At 44.9% G+C, this 19,065-nt stretch overlaps 1 protein-coding gene across 5 annotated transcripts in view; it reads left to right on the top strand.

Moving 5' to 3' along the window:
* ZBTB7C (zinc finger and BTB domain containing 7C) overlaps positions 1-10,395 on the top strand; it is a 218,625-nt gene extending 208,230 nt beyond the window's left edge. For all 5 annotated transcript variants that reach the window (XM_040421121.1, XM_040421120.1, XM_040421116.1 and 2 more), the window contains exon 3: positions 7,826-10,395. In XM_040421121.1, the coding sequence (XP_040277055.1) occupies positions 7,826-8,447 (622 nt within the window). In that variant the 3' untranslated portion in view covers positions 8,448-10,395. The remainder of the gene's footprint in view (positions 1-7,825) is intronic.
* Positions 10,396-19,065: the final 8,670 nt, after the last annotated feature.

The following is a 19,065-nucleotide window of genomic DNA, read 5'->3' on the forward strand; positions in this document are numbered from 1 at the left end:
AAAATTTTGATGAAAAATTCCTTCCCAACTGAAAGACAGGCCATCTATTCTTTCTGGTGGATCCACTTGATTCAGGGAGCAGAATTTCTTGAGCTTTGTATTGGAGCCTCTCCCTATCTGCACACAATCTGTTAAAAAATACACTGCTCAAAAAAATAAAGGGAACACAAAAATAACACATCCTAGATCTGAATTAATTAAATATTCTTCTGAAATACTTTGTTCTTTACATAGTTGAATGTGCTGACAACAAAATCACACAAAAATTAAAAAATGGAAATCAAATTTTTCAACCCATGGAGGTCTGGATTTGGAGTCACACTCAAAATTAAAGTGGAAAAACACACTACAGGCTGATCCAACTTTGATGTAATGTCCTTAAAACAAGTCAAAATGAGGCTCAGTAGTGTGTGTGGCCTCCACGTGCCTGTATGACCTCCCTACAACGCCTGTGCATGCTCCTGATGAGGTGGCGGACGGTCTCCTGAGGGATCTCCTCTCAGACCTCGACTAAAGCATCTGCCAACTCCTGGAAAGTCTGTGGTGCAACGTGACGTTGGTGGATAGAGCGAGACATGATGTCCCAGATGTGCTCAATTGGATTCAGGTCTGGGGAACGGGCGGGCCAGTCCAGAGCATCAATGCCTTCGTCTTGCAGGAACTGCTGACACACTCCAGCCACATGAGGTCTAGCATTGTCTTGCATTAGGAGGAACCCAGGGCCAACCGCACCAGCATATGGTCTCACAAGGGGTCTGAGGATCTCATCTCGGTACCTAATGGCAGTCAGGCTACCTCTGGCGAGCACATGGAGGGCTGTTCGGCCCTCCAAAGAAATGCCACCTCACACCATTACTGACCCAATGCCAAACCGGTCATGCTGGAGGATGTTGCAGGCAGCAGAACGTTCTCCACGGCGTCTCAAGACTCTGTCACGTCTGTCACATGTGCTCAGTGTGAACCTGCTTTCATCTGTGAAGAGCACAGAGCGCCAGTGGCGAATTTGCCAATCTTGGTGTTCTCTGGCAAATGCCAAACGTCCTGCACGGTGTTGGGCTGTAAGCACAACCCCCACCTGTGGACGTCGGGCCCTCATATCACCCTCATGGAGTCTGTTTCTGACCGTTTGAGCAGACACATGCACATTTGTGGCCTGCTGGAGGTCATTTTGCAGGGCTCTGGCAGTGTTCCTCCTTGCACAAAGGCGGAGGTGTAGCGGTCCTGCTGCTGGGTTGTTGCCCTCCTACGGCCTCCTCCACGTCTCCTGATGTACTGGCCTGTCTGGTAGCGCCTCCATGCTCTGGACACTACGCTGACAGACACAGCAAACCTTCTTGAAACAGCTCGCATTGATGTGCGATCCTGGATAAGCTGCACTACCTGAGCCACTTGTGTGGGTTGTAGACTCCGTCTCATGCTACCACTAGAGTGAAAGCACCGCCAGCATTCAAAAGTGACCAAAACATCAGCCAGGAAGCATAGGAACTGAGAAGTGGTCTGTGGTTAACACCTGCAGAACCACTCCTTTATTGGGGGTGTCTTGCTAATTGCCTATAATTTCCACCTGTTGTCTATCCCATTTGCACAACAGCATGTGAAATTGATTGTCACTCAGTGTTGCTTCCTAAGTGGACAGTTTGATTTCACAGAAGTGTCATTGACTTGGAGTTACATTGTGTTGTTTAAGTGTTCCCTTTATTTTTTCGAGCAGTGTACACAGTCGCTGAGACTTCAACTGTGACCTACTTAACAGATCCGCCTGAACATTCAGAACACCTTGAATGTGGAGGGCTGTCTACGGTTTGACATTCCACTGCCCAAGTCATAATTTGACTGTATTCACTGTTCCATGTATCGGAGCCAGTCCTGTGCCAATTGTTTATATAGCACATAGTGGAAATAGTACCTGTTTGCTTCACCACTGACTGATTCTTCAGCCTGCCCTAAATGAAGATCTAGATATATTGCTCCCAGGTCTCTGATATTGGATCACAGATACATTTCTTGAGGAGACCATCTCCCCTGAACTCAAAGAATGTGGAAGTATACTTCCTGACCAAAGTTATTGGAATGGCCAGTATAATCTGCCCTGTTCAGTATTTCTCGGATGAAACCATCAAGACAGCAGAGGCAACCCGTGAGCTACGGTGGACCGATGGGGGTAGTAGTAGCTTACTCACGGTTAGCAGAGCCTCTCTGGGTCGGCGTGCAGTGATGGGGAAGACAGCACTAAATCATCCGGGGCACTCTCCAGTAAAGGGATCACCAGCCAGATGGTAGTTGAGGTGCCCTTGATGGTGTAGCTATTTAGGGTGCTTTGGAGGCTGGGTCCCCGGTGGTTTGTGACGCCTGCACCGTTAGGTACAAAGGTTGGTGGTGGAAAAGATGAGGAGTCGGTTGTAGTAAAACAGTTAAACTTTTACTTAAATCACTTGTCTCAGGTAGTTAATTTTATATGGCATAAAGAGATGACTGAGATATTGGTTTAGCTGTAATCCTTGTAAAAGTCTTGGCAATTGTAACTTGAGGAGTTTTCCTTCTCTCTATATCTTGTCCACACTCTAGCACTCAGGTACTGAATATAATAACTCTTACTGGTCAGGGCGGTCTCCCTAATGGCCGGCATCAGTCTTCTGCTCCATTCTTTGGAAAGGATGCTCACTGAAGGATTACAGTCCACTGTGTCCATAGAGGAATGTGGTAAAGGATAATTTTGCGCATTAATCCTCCGGCTGTGTCCAGGTACTTTTAGGTTCCTCCTGGTCACTGGTGCTTGTGAAGTCCATTGGCTAATTTAGCTCCAACCTCCACTAGACTTTCTCTATATTCAGACGTAGACTCGCCGGTCTGTGCTGCGCTGCTATAATACTGTTCTCTATACTCCCTTAGCCTGGCCAGAGCCAAGGGGCTAAAATAGCAGCCACATTGTGGACTAGGCCTGTTCTGCTCCTCCATTAACTTCCTTTCTACTCTCCTGTTCTCTCTTGTTCTACACTACTTAGACACACCCTCAGCACCACCTAGGGGCAAATAAATGTAATAACACCCTCCTCTAAAACAGCCTGTTATAAGGAATTTACAGATTGCACAGATAAGCATGTACAAAAGTTTGAAGTGCCCACGACCATCACTGAGTAGGACACTGCAACAGGTCTTCCCGAGTTTCTGGCTTGATCACCACAAGGCGAACCAGACCTGATAAACATTGGTTTCTTCCTGAAACAATGCTGGTTTGCAATGTACACTAATGCCCATGTTACGGCTTCTATTGAAGAGGTCAGGAAAGTATATATTTGTAGACAAAGTGGCTGCCTGGCCTGATCTGATAGCGATCCTGACTAGCGACAGGAGCGGCGGTTGCATGATAGGGAAGGGGGGGGGAGTTGCACAGAAGTTGCTGGGGGAGCCCTATTCCAATATTTGCTGTGGGGCCCAGTTATTTCTAGTTACTCCACTGGGTCCTGACTGGCACTTAGTGATGGTACCTTAGATCTCACATAAACCTCGATTTCTGGATCTTCTCCTTTGAAAGCTTAAGCAACCAGTTTGTGGAGTCTAATTGGAAGCTAAGGGCTGAGTTAGTGCCAAAACCAACTTAGTAAAACCACCAGGCAATGATGAGAAGCCAAAGGCCAGTGAATTGAAGATGAGAAACCCTGGTGAGTGATGGCCATAAAATCGTCCTGCTGGTGAATGTTGATAACGAACAGAAATTCACCTAGTGAATTTCTTTTAAGAAGGTATTTGTTTAGACACATCAGATCTAGCCTCCATCTTACCTGTGGCTTTGGCACCGAATCAATTCTGGAAAAGACCCCAGAAATTTCCTGGGCAAGAGGTCAAGATTTTCCTGTGAAGTCCTACTTGGAGAGCCTGAACACTTTGAACTTACTCTTCTCTATCTGACCCTTCTGAGCCCCTCTTAGGTGATCTTTGGAATGAAAATAGCAAGAATGAAACTAGACCTAGAGGTATATTCTGGAAAGGAGACCCCTCTGTAACAACGATTGATTCTAAATAGCATTAATTGGTGAGGAACAAAATGGCGCTAACAGAATGTCCCTCTGCACAGAGTGTCTATGCTGACCACATGAACTCAGAGGCACATTCAGGGTCCATACACACGAAAGTATTTTTTCTTTCCGACATGTCCCGCGACTTGCAGATCTCATGCGGACCCATTATTACAGTAGGACTGTGGGACACAGTGTGCCGTCCACATACATTCTGCCGCCCCGAAAAGAGATGGAAAATGTCCCACCCTTGTCCGTATTGCGGATGAGAATGGGCATTACCATCATAGGGCAGGATGTTCACGGCGGCATCAGTGTCCTACGGATCCGCAACCTGTGGTCTGCCAAATCGGATATGGTTCTGTGAATAGACTCCCAAACTTAGTGACTAAGCGGGACTTCATTGGGAAGCAATCCCTAGGTCACTAGGAGACTGAAGCCAAAAACGCTTTGCACACTGCCGTAGACACGGAATTACTATGTTTCAGCAGGAAACAATCTTTCTGACCATAGGGTCCCCGACATGGAATAACCGACTGCCAGAAAAGTCTTCCCAGCCAGGCTGGCCACTTGGATATTACCTTAGGAAGGTTCCTCTGCAGGATCTGTAACACACTGCTATAATCTAGCTCCCACATAATGTTAGGGTCCATTCACACGTCCGTAAGTGTTTTGCGGATCCGCAAATTGCAGATCCACAAAACACGGACACTGGCAATGTGCATTCCGCAATTTGTGGACCGCACATCGCCGGCACTATAATAAAAAATGCCTAATCTTGTCCGCAATTGCGGACAAGAATAGGACAGGTTCTATTTTTTTGCGGGAACGGAAGCACAGATGCGGAAGTGCGGATCCGCAAATGCGGATGCGGACAGCACATTCTGGCCCCATTGAAAATGAATGGGTCTGCACCCGTTCCGCAAAATTGCGGAATGGACCCATTTTGCGGACGTGTAAATGAACCTTTACCTGTCCGGCTGGGACCACACTCCTGCCATACATCCCTTTAATATAGGATCATCAGGAAATACCCTCGATTTTTTTTTTTTCATCCATTTTGGGCTTATCCCCTCTAGGTGTAACCATTTCAAGGTGAGCTAGCACAGCGTTTAATAATGGAGGTAAATAAAGGTACGCCATCATGAAACATAGATCTTCAGAATCCTCCTGATCACAGAGACAGAGTCCACATCCAGATGAGATGATGGCAGGAGATAAGGTAAAAGGAGTTGTAGATAAGGCTACTTTCACACTCGCGTTTGGTGCTGAATCTGATCCGTCATGGATCTGCACAAACGCATCCGTTCAGATAATACAACCGCATGCATCCGTTCAGAATGGATTCGTTTGTATTATCTTTAACATAGCCGAAACCATTGAAAGTCAATGGAGGATGGATCCGTTTTCTATTGTGCCAGATTGTGTCAGTGAAAACGGATCCGTCCTCATTGTGTGTCATTACATTGTGTGTCAGAACGGATCAGTTTGGCTCAGTTTCGTCCGACGGACACCAAAACGCTGCAAGCAGCGTTTTGGTGTCCGCCTCCAAAGCGGAATGGTGACTGAACGGAGGCAAACTGATGTATTCTGAGCGGACCCTTATCCATTCAGAATGCATTAAGGGCAAAACTGATCCATTTTGAACCGCTTGTGAGAGCCCTGAACGGATCTCACAAACGGAAAACAAAACGCCAGTGTGAAAGTAGCCTTAGCGAGGTCTTATAGATATATGAGCAGAAAGGACCTGAGTGAAAGCTTCTGACCGCCAAGAAGTAAACCATTCCACAACCTCTGCACCATGTCTGCCCTGGAGACCTTAGCTGGGAGGTAATGGTGCACACATCTCCTACTTTGTCCGCAGTTGGCGCACACATCTCCTACTTTGTCCGCAGTTGGCGCACACATCTCCTACTTTGTCCGCAGTTGGCGCACACATCTCCTACTTTGTCCGCAGTTGGCGCACACATCTCCTACTTTGTCCGCAGTTGGCGCACACATCTCCTACTTTGTCCGCAGTTGGCGCACACATCTCCTACTTTGTCCGCAGTTGGCGCACACATCTCCTACTTTGTCCGCAGTTGGCGCACACATCTCCTACTTTGTCCGCAGTTGGCGCACACATCTCCTACTTTGTCCGCAGTTGGCTCACACATCTCCTACTTTGTCCGCAGTTGGCTCACACATCTCCTACTTTGTCCGCAGTTGGTGCACACATCTCCTACTTTGTCCGCAGTTGGCGCACACATCTCCTACTTTGTCCGCAGTTGGTGCACACATCTCCTACTTTGTCCGCAGTTGGTGCACACATCTCCTACTTTGTCCGCAGTTGGTGCACACACCTCCTACTTTGTCCGCAGTTGGTGCACACACCTCCTACTTTGTCCGCAGTTGGTGCACACACCTCCTACTTTGTCCGCAGTTGGTGCACACACCTCCTACTTTGTCCGCAGTTGGTGACCCATTCCAGGACACAGAACCTGCTGTGATTCCGCTGCTGCAGTAAGATCTCACACTGTGCAGAGCCACAGATGCAGCTGAGCTAAAAAAAAACGCCTCTGATAACACATGGCACAGTTATCTCATACCATTTTGTGACAAACTATTTATTGAAATACATTGAAAGTCAGTTAACCTCTTGTGCCATTTTTTACATAACATGTTACCCATCAAGATCAGCTCATACCTGTATACTTCTACTCCAAAATGGCTCCTGAGATGGAGACACTGCCTGCAGGCCTGAAGGTAATAGCAGTGCTTGTAACAGTCAAACCAGCACTTCTCACAGGGACTTGCCCTGAAACATACATAGATAGTTTGTAGGGAACACCCACTGCATATGAGAAACTCAATCATCCCATGGAACACCCGATGGAAAAAAAATAAACCCTGGAAACCACTTTCAGATCAGTCATGTCATGCAGTTAATTCTGGAGCAACCCTCCAGCTCTATAACATGCATATAGCTCTGGACACTCATACAACCATACTGACCTTCACAGCAGCAGGAGCCTCTGTATGGACTCATGCACACAGCCGTTGTTGTTTTGCGGTCCGTTTTTCATGGATCCGTTGTTCAGTATCTGAGGTTTTTTTCTCTCTGATTTAAGTCCTCTTCCGTTCCATTATTGCACAAAGCATATCCGTATGGTTTCCGTATTTGATCCGATTTTTGCGGATCGTATACAGAAACAGTAACTTATTAATAAAAAACACACGAGCAATATGGGCTGGGCATAGCATTTCTACAGTATGGATCCGCAAAATACGGAAGTGTTCCGTGTGCGTTCAGTTTTTTTTGCGGACCCATTGACTTAAATGGGGCCTCGGACAATAATAGGATATGCACTACTTTTTTGTGGAACGGCCATGCGGACAAACGGAGCGCACACGGAGTAACTTCTGTATTTTCTACAGCCCCATTTAAGTTAATGGGTCCGGAAAAAAAACGGACCGGAAAGAAAATACGTTTGTGTGCATGAGCCCTATGTGTAGGCTTCATTGACCTAGACAGAAGAAAAAAATACACATCTACCTAGTGGGTGTGCCCTCCTTTATAGGGGGGTTAATTAGTCTGATTTACTAATGATTTATCTTTTGTTCTAGGCAGGAGGAGCAAGACATTAACCCTTTGTGTGTGCTGCCTGAAGGACGATAAGGAAAGATAGATAGATAGATAGGAGATAGATAGATAGATAGATAGATAGATATAAGATAGATATGAGATAGAGAGATACAGTATTATAGATAGAATTGGAATTGTATGGCATGTATTTATCAAGTAATTAAACATAAATATCTTATTCTTTCAGGCAGGACAAGCTGAAGATCCATATGCGGAAACATACCGGGGAGCGGCCATATTTGTGCATCCACTGCAACGCTAAATTTGTCCATAACTATGACCTCAAGAACCACATGCGCATCCACACAGGGATCCGGCCCTACCAGTGCGAGTTTTGCTACAAAAGCTTCACCAGGTCCGATCACCTCCATCGTCACATCAAGAGGCAGAGCTGTCGAATGTCCAGGCCCAGAAGAGGCAGGAAGCCAGCCTACTGGAGAACCTCCAGTCTACTGTTTGCCCGCAACAACCGTCCGGAAGACGAGGCCTTTGTTATGGTGCCTCCGAGCCTGGAGAGCGGCGGTAACCACAGGGCCAATGGGACTATTGGTGTACCAGGGCCTAGCCCAAAACATCTACTTGAAGAACCTAAAAACATTCTAAATTTGCAAGACTTGGACAAACAGTATGAGGACTCTCAACTGAAGCTTCTGGAGCGAACGCGTTTGGAGGCGGACAGACATAGCGGACTGTACACGTTTTCTTTGGCACACAATGAGAATATCTCCCCTCAGCCGTTCTTTGTCGGCGCCGGTGACCCTTGGAATATGACTTTGAATCATGCTCCACTTTCTGATCCTAGTAACTAGAACCAAAATATTGGCTTCGAGGGGTCCCCACTTCATGGAGGCAGCCATGTTGTGGACTGTACCAATGACATGCACTTCCTGATTGGCTGAACTCTCTCTGGACACAATCAATGGCTGCCAAAACCATTGACCGGGTGGCCGGTCCACATCTATGAACCGACATGCACGCTGCTCCACCCCTTGTAGATGACTTTCTTTTTTTTCCCCATGAGATCTTTACAACTTTATGGATATTGACGGTCGACTAATCATTCCAAAGAAGCACAGACACCATATATATGTATAGTGTGACTATATGTATATTGGAGTATAATGTTCATTTATGCATGTCAACTTTTTCTTCTAGTAAACTTTTTGACATTAGCTGAAGACCCGGGGTCGTTATTCAAGTGCCCTGGAGAGGCGAAAAATGTATTGTAAAATTGGGTAGGGTGTTAACTAGTCAAAGGACTTCACACAATGGGGCACATTTATAAAAGCTGTGGAGTAGAAAATGATGCAAATGTATAAAGCACCTGTCAGCAGGATGCACCCTAAGCACAGTGAATGATGGGGTTTATCCTGCTGATTAAAATGATACCTGTCTTACGAAAATCAGTTGTGATGTTCCAGAGGAAAAAAAGACTTTTGAGGGCTTCAGTGCATTGAATAAGCTGAGGTGCACTGAAGGGGCTTAGCCCCACCCTGGGTGCACTGAAGGGGCTTAGCCCCACCCTGGGTGCACTGAAGGGGCTTAGCCCCACCCTGGGTGCACTGAAAGCCTAATTTGCATAAAGAACAAAAGTCTTTTTTTTTCTCAGGAATGCCACAACCGATTTTCACAAGACAGGTGTCATTTTAATCAGCAGGATCAACCCGATCAGGCAATATGTCTAATTTTATAAAGCACCCATGTCTGATCTTATAGAGCACCCATTTTATAGCTGATGGGTGTTTTTTAAGTATGATCTGCCACCATTTTTACATGTTTTCTGTAATAGCCAGTAGTGTAACTTGAAACTTTTGGACCCCAATGCAAATGTTTAAGGGCCCTCCTTACCACCTACCAAGGGCCATTTACAATACTGGTGACTTCTTATGTGTCTTTTGGGCCCCTTAAGCTCAGGGCCACTCAGCATACTTACCACCATTGGTAAATTTAAGTCATGTAAGCCCTGACCCAGGAACGCCCCAGCCCACTGGAAACACCCAATTGTGAGTGGGACTTATACAAGGGACTGCCTCTAAAAAATATAGGACAGTCCCTGCAAATTTGGGTCTATTGGCCACTATTCCTCTGCAACCTCTATAGCCAACTGCGTGAGCCCCAATACAAAATCGGGACCCCACCTAACATGACCGAGGATTTAAGTGTGACTGCTACCTCTGCACGCTCTATAGCTACAGCCCTGGTCCTACAACTCCTGAATGTCTTTGTTGCCCATAGCAACTAATCACAGAGTAGCTTTCATTTTCTTGGAGCACTATCAGAAATGAAAGCTGCTCTATGATTGGTCGCTATGGGCAACAACGACAGCTCTCCCTTTAGAAGGTTTCATAAGTCTCTCCCAGTTTCCACTACCCTGACTCACTGCTGCCCCCTAGTGATATCATCATCATGTCATATGACTATGATGGCCAATCGTGTCACAGCCCTGTGCAACGTTTCTTGCTTTGGATGAGGGTTTCCAAATTCACTTCATAACTTATGGCATTTTGGGAAATTTGGTGCAGAACCAGAAAAAAAATGAATAAAAGCTACTTTTTATAAAAGTGTCTCATAGGCTGATCCTGTGTGAACTCTGGATGATACAGTCCTATCAAATACACACTGGTCATAAATGGCACTCTATTCGGGTTAATTGGGGTAAGGAGGGGGGCTGACTCAATTACCAGGGATTCCTGCTTTATTTCTGCCAACCCTTAGGCCTCTTTCACACAGGCGTTGCGGGAAAAGGTGCGGGTGCGTTGCGGGAACATGCGCGATTTTACCGCGCGAGTGCAAAACATTGTAATGCGTTTTGCACGCACGTGAGAAAAATCGGCATGTTTGGTACCCAAACCCGAACTTCTTCACAGAAGTTCGGGCTTGGGATCGGTGTTCTGTAGATTGTATTATTTTCCCTTATAACATGGTTATAAGGGAAAAGAATAGCATTCTGAATACAGAATGCATAGTACAATAGCGCTGGAGGGGTTAAAAAAAATTAAAAAATAATTTAACTCGCCTTAATCCACTTGCTTGCGCAGCCCGGCTTCTCTTCTTTGTTGTGTACAGGAAAAGGACCTGTGGTGACGTCACTCCGATCATCACATGGTCCGTCACATGATCTTTTACCATGGTGATGGATCATGTGATGGACCATGTGATGACCGGAGTGACGTCACCACAAGTCCTTTAACTGTACACAGCAAAGAAGAAGACAGAAGAGATGCCGGCTGCTCGAGCAAGTGGATTAAGGTGAGTTAAATAATATATATATTTTTTTTATCCCTCCAGCGCTATTGTACTATGCATTCTGTAATCAGAATGCTATTATTTTCCCTTATAACCATGTTATAAGGGAAAATAATAAAGATCGGGTCCCTATCCCGATCGTCACCTAGCAACCGTGCGTGAAAATCGCACCGCATCCGCACTTGCTTGCGGATGCTTGCGATTTTCACGCAGCCCCATTCACTTCTATGGGGCCTGCGTTGCGTGAAAAACGCACAAAATAGAGCTTGCTGCGATTTTCACGCATCGCACAAGTGATGCGTGAAAATCACCGCTCATGTGAACAGCCCCATAGAAATGAATGGGTCCTGATTCAGTGCGGGTGCAATGCGTTCAACTCACGCATTGCACCCTCGCGGGAAAACTCGCCTGTGTGAAAGGGGCCTTATGGTAGCAATACTGTCATTAACAAACAGATGCACTTCAGAGACTTTTTGAGGAGTAACTCCACTTTTAACTGAAAAGTGAGGCAACTTTCAAAATCTCCTTTCAGCTCCTATGCAGATTTAAAGTGTACCTGAGTAAAAAAAAAAAAAAAAAATGGCTGTGCTTCTTTGTACAATCATAACCGTGATAGTTATGTTTGGGCTTCTCTAATGTTTTTTCAGTTATATTATTCCCCTCTTCAGCTGTACAGCTAGATGCATTTCACTCAGAAGCAGGGGGTGTCTCCCTTCTGTGGAATCTGCCAGCACTGTACTGCTGTGACATTCATTCCCTTACTTCTCACTATGTTTGGAGCTCACAGAACAGATAAGGAAGGGGAGATCACGCTCACAGCAGTTCTTCTATCAGGTTCAAGATCTCAGCTACGTCTGACACCCCCCTCCCCCACTTCCTCTCAGCCTCTCTTTTACTAGGGATGAATCTTGCCTGACAACAGGCAGTGAACAGCAACTTAGATGGAAGTGTGGTAGATGCAGGCATAATTTTTTTAATGAATTGATTTAGAAATTTGCACCATTTTCTATTACATAGAATAAAATTGTGTGAAAGTACAGTGGGAGAGATTTATTCAACTGATGTAAAGTAGAAATGGCTTAGTTGCCCATAGCAACCAATCAGATTCCACCTTTCATTTTTCAAAGTTCCTTTGAAAAATGAAAGGAGGAATCTGATTGGTTGCTATGGGCAACTAAGCCATTTATACTCTACACCAGTTGGATAAATCTCCCGCAGTGACTCTAAAAGTATCCATGGTAACAGACAACAACTAAACCCTATGTAGTCATACGGCCCGCAGCACTGTGGGGTTGCACCCTAAAGCTGGCCGTTGGCGGAAAACTCATTTGGTCGACACCTATCCTCCCAACGTCCACATACGCATGATTACTGGGCTCCAACAAGCATGCATGTGTTCTTGAAGGGGAGATCGGAGAAGGCCGCTGCCAGGGATGGACTGGGACAATAAAGTGGCCCTGGACTTCAGCCAGACCGGCCCACTTTATTTTTCCCAAACACACTCAAAAAAAAACATAAGTAAAAACATTCCACTGTAAGTATAAACAGGTTTTTTATTTTTACTCTTAATTTAGAAAAAAAAATCCCCCTCCATAATGGTACCATCCACAGATCCCCCCCATAAGTGTCATCCACAGACCCCCCCCCCATAAGTGTCATCCACAGACCCCCCCCCATAACAGTGCCATCCACGGATCCCCCTCCCTATAACAGTGCCGTCATCCATAGATCCCCCTCCCCGCCACTCACAGTAGTATACATTAATAAATCGGTATCCTGCAGGCTGCAGACAGTAACTTTAATTTTAACACAGCGCTCATCTCTTTACTACCTTACATTCAGCTCCCTCCAGCCTCCAGTAACAAGTGCGGGCGGCAGCGCTCACTCACTGACGTCACGCGCCTGCGCCGCCTAGTGGGAGGAGCAGGCGTGTGACGTCAGTGAGTGAGCGCCGCCCCCACACTGCCTGCTGTTACTGGAGCTGAGTCAGTGTAAGATAGTAAAGAGATGAGCGCTGATTTTAAAGTTAACACACTGACAGCAAAAAAATTAAAATGGCTCGGGACCGGCCGGGCCCCCCCGGGGTCCGGGCCCCTTACTGGGGTATCGGCTTTACCCCCCTGATGGCGGCCCTGGCCGGCCCATAATTCGATCGGCCCACCGGGATTCTCCCGGTACTCCCGATGGCCAGTCCATCACTGGCCGCTGCCAAACACATGATTAGAAATCCAAAATGCCCGCCCCTTCTTTCCTATGACATCTGCTGTCGGGAGGAACTTGGGACACTTCCATACACAGCATGGTTGTCAGATCAGTCTAATGTGTAGGGGACATATAGAAGGGAGGGTGGCAGCCGGATCATATGACACATGCATTGTTGGTTGTCTGTTACTATGGAGATGAATAGATCTGCATGTTTGCTGTGTGCACAGAATTCTAGGAAAGATTACATTTACAAAGTTGCTTCATTAGAAATTGTAGATGAACTGGAGGATTTTTTTTAAAAAATGGTGGTGAAGGTGGACATTGCCTTTAAAACAATATAAAATTCTGAGTGTATTTATAGATGCTTTGCTTGACATATTTTGTACACTTATTCTCCATTCACCTTCAAAGCTGCTTCAGAAATTCTGCTGGTTGCCCTTGGAAACAGGCTGTAGCCAATCAGCATTCCACACGCAGTCATGTGACCTAAGCAGTGTAATCGTCAGCAGGAAACTAGCAGAATTCTGCCTTTAGGCCCCTTTCACACGAGCGAGTATTCCGTGTGGATGCAATCCGTGATGCGAACGCATTGCGCCCGCACGGAATCTAAACCCATTCATTTCAATGGGTCTGTGTACATGAGCGTTGGTTTTCACACATCACTTGTGCGTTGCGTGAAAATCGCAGCATGTTCTATATTCTGCGATTTTCACGCAACGCTGGCCCCGTAGAAGTGAATGGGGCTTCGTGAAAATCGCGTTGCATCCGCAAGCAAGTGCAGATGCGATGCGTTTTTCACAGATGTTTGAAAACATTCAGTTTCACTGAACGCATCTGGACCTAATCCGGACACGCTCGTCTGCAAGGGGCCTTAGCTTTGGATGTGAGTGGAGTATAGAAAACTTACATTGTGAATTTTTTATTTTTTTTGTTAAAAAGTGGAGTTTCCTTTCAGAGTTTTCTATTATTTGGCACAGATATTTCCCTAATGTCTATGAATCTTTTTTTTTATATAAATCCTGATTGTGTCTGGTGTCGGTTTTTATTCAGCACTGGAGACCCAACATAAATTTCAGCTATTTTAATTTCAGAATTTTAGGCCCAAATCCTCTTTGAAGAGATTTAGTTGATCCTGCACACGACCCTATCCGTTTTTGCAGTCCGCAAATCGGTAGATCCGCATGACGGATACTGCCTGTGTGTGTTCCGCATTTTGCAGATCGGTACGTTCTGTCTTCTGTTAGAAATGCCTATTCTTGTCCACGACACTATTTGTTTTTTGTCTTTTTTGTGGGGCCGCGGTGTGCTGTCCGCATTTTTTGCTGCCCCATTGAATTGAATGTGGATTTGGGTGCGCACCAAAACTATGGTTGAGGTCTTAGGGCTCATGCACAGGATTAATTTTTTTTTTCCGCATCTGATCAATGTGCACTTCAATGAGGCTGCAAAAGATGCGGACAGCACGCCGTATGTCCATTCCGCGGCCCCGCAAAAAAATAGAACATGTCTTATTCTTGTCTGTTTTACAGGCAAGGATAGGACTTTTCTATAGAGGCCAGGACAGTCCACTATGCAAAATGTGGAGCATGCAAGGCTAGTATCCGTGTTTTGCGGATCCGCAAATTGCAGACCACAATACAAGCTACAGTCGCGTGCATGTGCCCTTAGGGTGAGCACTCACTATCGCCCTCTGCTGAGTTATTCACTTCATACGAGCTGATAAGAGAACTGGGGGTGAGGGATGTTTTGTTGCTCACATAAGGCATAGGAGACAACGGTCTCACTTTCCCCAGGATTTTCCTATAAACTGCTCTGCATAGTGCTTGTGCTAATTTGGTTCAAACAGGGCATGGTTTAACCCTTTCTGTTTTTTCTTTTTCATTTTTTACTCCCTGCTTTCCCAGAGACATAAGGCCTCTTTCACACGGGCGTTACAGATTGGGAATGCGGGTGCGTGGCGGGGAAATCGTGCGAGTGAGCACACAATTTCAGTCAGTTTTGACTGCGATTGCGTTGCGTGGTTCAGTTTTTTCCGCGCGAGTGCATTGCGTTTTGCACGCGCTTGAGAAAAAACAGAATGTGGTACCCAGAACCGAACTTCTTCAATGAAGTTCGGGTTTGGGTTAGGCCCCTTTCATACGGGCAAGTATTCTGCGCGGATGCGATGCGTGAGGTGAACGCATTGCACCCGCACTGAATACCGACCCATTCATTTCTATGGGGCTGTTCACATGAGCTGTGATTTTCACGCATCACTTGTGCGTTGCGTGAAAATCGCAGCATGTTCTATATTCAGCGTTTTTCACGCAAGGCAGGCCCCATAGAAGTGAATGGGGTTGCGTGAAAATCGCAAGCATCCTGTCGGTGGGTAATAATTCAATTATGAATTATTAATTATGGTCATAAAAATAATTAATCATAAAAAATAAAATTTATAAAATTTGTCATAAATTCTTAAAATCATGACCTGGTGAATTGTAGACAAACTAATTGATACAATTCACATCTGAGTCCGACTATTTCCTCAGATAAGGCTACTTTCACACTAGCGTTCGGAGCGGATCCGTCTGATGTTTCATCAGACGGATCCGCTCCGATAATGCAGACGTTTGCATCCGTTCAGAACGGATCCGTCTGCATTAAAACTTAGAAAATTTTCTAAGTGTGAAAGTTGTCTGAGCGGATCCGTTCCGTTCAGCGGATCCGCTTGAAGATTGAGCCATATGGTGTCATCTTCAAGCGGATCCGTCCCCATTGACTTCCATTATAAGTCTGGACGGATCCGCTCGCCTCCGCACGGCCAGGCGGACACCCGAACGCTGCAAGCAGCGTTCAGGTGTCTGCTCACTGAGCGGAGCGGAGGCTGAGCGCTGGCAGGCGGATGCATTCTCAGTGGATCCGCCTCCACTGAGAATGCATTGGGGCCAGACGGATGCGTTCGGGGCCGCTCGTGAGCCCCTTCAAACGGTGCGCACGAGCGGACACCCGAACGCTAGTGTGAAAGTAGCCTAAATAAGTTCTTTTTGACGTGAGATGATGTTAATGATAAAATGTAGTTTTGCATTATACAATAATACACAGGTATTATAAAAAATATGCAGATTTATTGGTTACAAGGTTATAAACATATATAAGTAAATAAACACAAAGATACATGCAAATGAATATATATAGCGTTAATATAAAGCATTACAAGCTTAACAATACATGTGAGTGGAAATAACTTGTCACATTATAACCAAGCTATTATTAGGTTAGGATATCAAAGTAGGAACATAAGTTATATACATTACTTCTGTTCAGAGAAAACCTCATGATATCAGGATGGGAATGTCTAATCCTAGACATCAATATAGAATGCTAAATACATTCTGCCCCCCCCTAACCAACTACACATCACATGGCTTCAAGATGGGCAAATCCATCCAAGGATATAACTTAGAAGAGATAACTGTATCCTTCCCCCCATCCTGGACTATTTTCACACATATAACTTTGGTAAGATTATTAAGACAAATAACAGGGATCTAGGATCTTAAATGGAAAGGATTTGAAACAAATCTTCCTTGTGGGAATCCATCACTTAGCTTGGCGAAGAATGTTCTATCAATATATATATATATATATATATATATATATATATATAAAAGCAATCATTTAATGCTTTGCTAGATTATGAGTCTTGATTCTTCTGCAGGTAGAATGAAGCCTCACAATATCCTAAGACTACATCTCAATATGGAGATGATCAATTAATTTAATTATTTATTTATTCGCCAATCTAGATGGTATAATTTCACCCACACTATCAAATTAGTCTTAATAAAATGAAATATCATTTTCTGTGTCTCTTACCAAGTCCTAGTAGGAATCTCACTTCTGCTCCTAGGAAAGATGGGTGGTCCATCATAACACATCTCACCATGGCTTTCATCTTGATAGACCCCTCTAGAGAGCTCAACTTCTCTTCTTCTCTCTCTTTTGTGTATGGCTTATGATCCCAAACTTATCAGTTAGACACACCTTCCCAGTTTGGAACTTTCCAATCATTGTCGGATGGGCGTGACCATTGATAAAAATGTGACATCATAACCTTACCCAGAATGCACTTTTGCTACTGTTGTAATGTCACCTATTGATACCTAGGTGGCACTGCTGTGTAAGCTATTTGCATCATAGTATAAAGGGTTAACTTATGTAAGTCTGAATATACATTTTGACCTTAGAAGCTTTAATTCAAAGCCATAGGGATTAATTCTGACACTTGTAGCAATTAGAGACAGACCTCTAGGCGTCTCTCTGAATGTCTCTCACACTGTTTATTTGTGGATCGTAAATTCCCTTGTTTTCTCCCAGAGATATCAGTACCTCCTCTGTCATACCAAAGATGTGATTAATTGTTACAAAACACACATCTTCACAGACACTCTTTTAGAGACAGATATTCCTAATGAGAAATATATATATATACTGGATACATATTGTCTTCGTAACATATAACAATATAATATAAAGTAATATATATATATGTCCTACTGATTTTCTTATGCTAAGGACTAACTAAGGCTCAATAAATGAATACACACATATTATATATTTTGCTTCATTAATAAATGCCTAATTGTATAGGTAATTATCACCAGCTGCATAGAGCTTAACTTTTTCTCCCATCATAAATTTAAAAGTAGACAAGGAGGCCTCTTCTCAGACTGGTACATTCATGGGAAGGATAACACTGAAGAGTATAAATCTTTGTGTGACCTTAAAGAGGACCTTTCATCAGCATCAAGTATGTAAACTGAATATACATACATGGAGAGCGGCGCCCAGGGATCCCCCTGCACTTACTATTATCCCCGGGCGCCGCTCCGTTCTCCGGTGACAGGCTCTGGTAAAGTCATAGTTAGGCTCCACCCATTTGAGCCTGCCGGCGTCTCTTTCTCCTATGTTGTAGCGCTGGCCAATCGCAGCGCTCAGCTCATAGCATGGCTAAGAGCTGAGCGCTGCGATTGGCCAGCACTACAGCATAGGAGAAGGAGACCGCGGCAGGCTCAAATGGGTGGAGCCTAACTATGACTTTACCAGAGCCTGTCACCGGAGAACGGAGCGGCGCCCGGGGATAATAGTAAGTGCAGGGGGATCCCTGGGCGCCGCTCTCCATGTATGTATATTCAGTTTACATACTTGATGCTGATGAAAGGTCCTCTTTAAATTGGCCTACTCAAGACATACAAAATTGCAACTATAGTCGAGCATGGCTCTCAAAGGCAATGAACATCCATTTTGACAATAATGAATTGGATATGAATGTATTTACCTATGAAAAGGCACAACAATCCGCAAGCAAGTGCGGATGCGGTGCGATTTTCACGCACGGTTGCTAGGAGATGATCGGGATGGAGACCCGATCATTATTATTTTCCCTTATAACATGATTATAAGGGAAAATAATAGCATTCTGAATACAGAATGCATAGTACAATAGCGCTGGAGGGGTTAAAAAAAAAAAAAAAAAAATGTAACTCACCTTAATTCACTTGCTCGCACAGCCCGGCATCTCCTTCTGTCTCCTTTGCTGAGCAGGACCTGTGGTGACGTCACTCCGGTCATCACATGATCCATCACATGATCTTTTACCATGGTGATGGATCATGTGATGGATCATGTGATGACTGGAGTGTCGTCACCACAGGTCCTGTTCAGCAAAGGAAACAGAAGAGATGCCGGCTGCGCGATCAAGTGGACTAAGGTGAGTTAAATAATATATTTTTTTTTTAACCCCTCCAGCGCTATTTTACTATGCATTCTGTATTCAGAATGCTATTATTTTCCCTTATAACCATGTTATAAGGGAAAAACATACAATCTACAGAACACCGATCCCAAGCCCGAACTTCTGTGAAGAAGTTCGGGTTTGGGTACCAAACATGCGTGGTTTTTCTCACGCGAGTGCAAAACGCATTACAATGTTTTGCA

This window comes from Bufo bufo, chromosome 2 (assembly GCF_905171765.1).
Source record: "Bufo bufo chromosome 2, aBufBuf1.1, whole genome shotgun sequence".
In the NCBI taxonomy this organism is placed as follows: domain Eukaryota; kingdom Metazoa; phylum Chordata; class Amphibia; order Anura; family Bufonidae; genus Bufo; species Bufo bufo.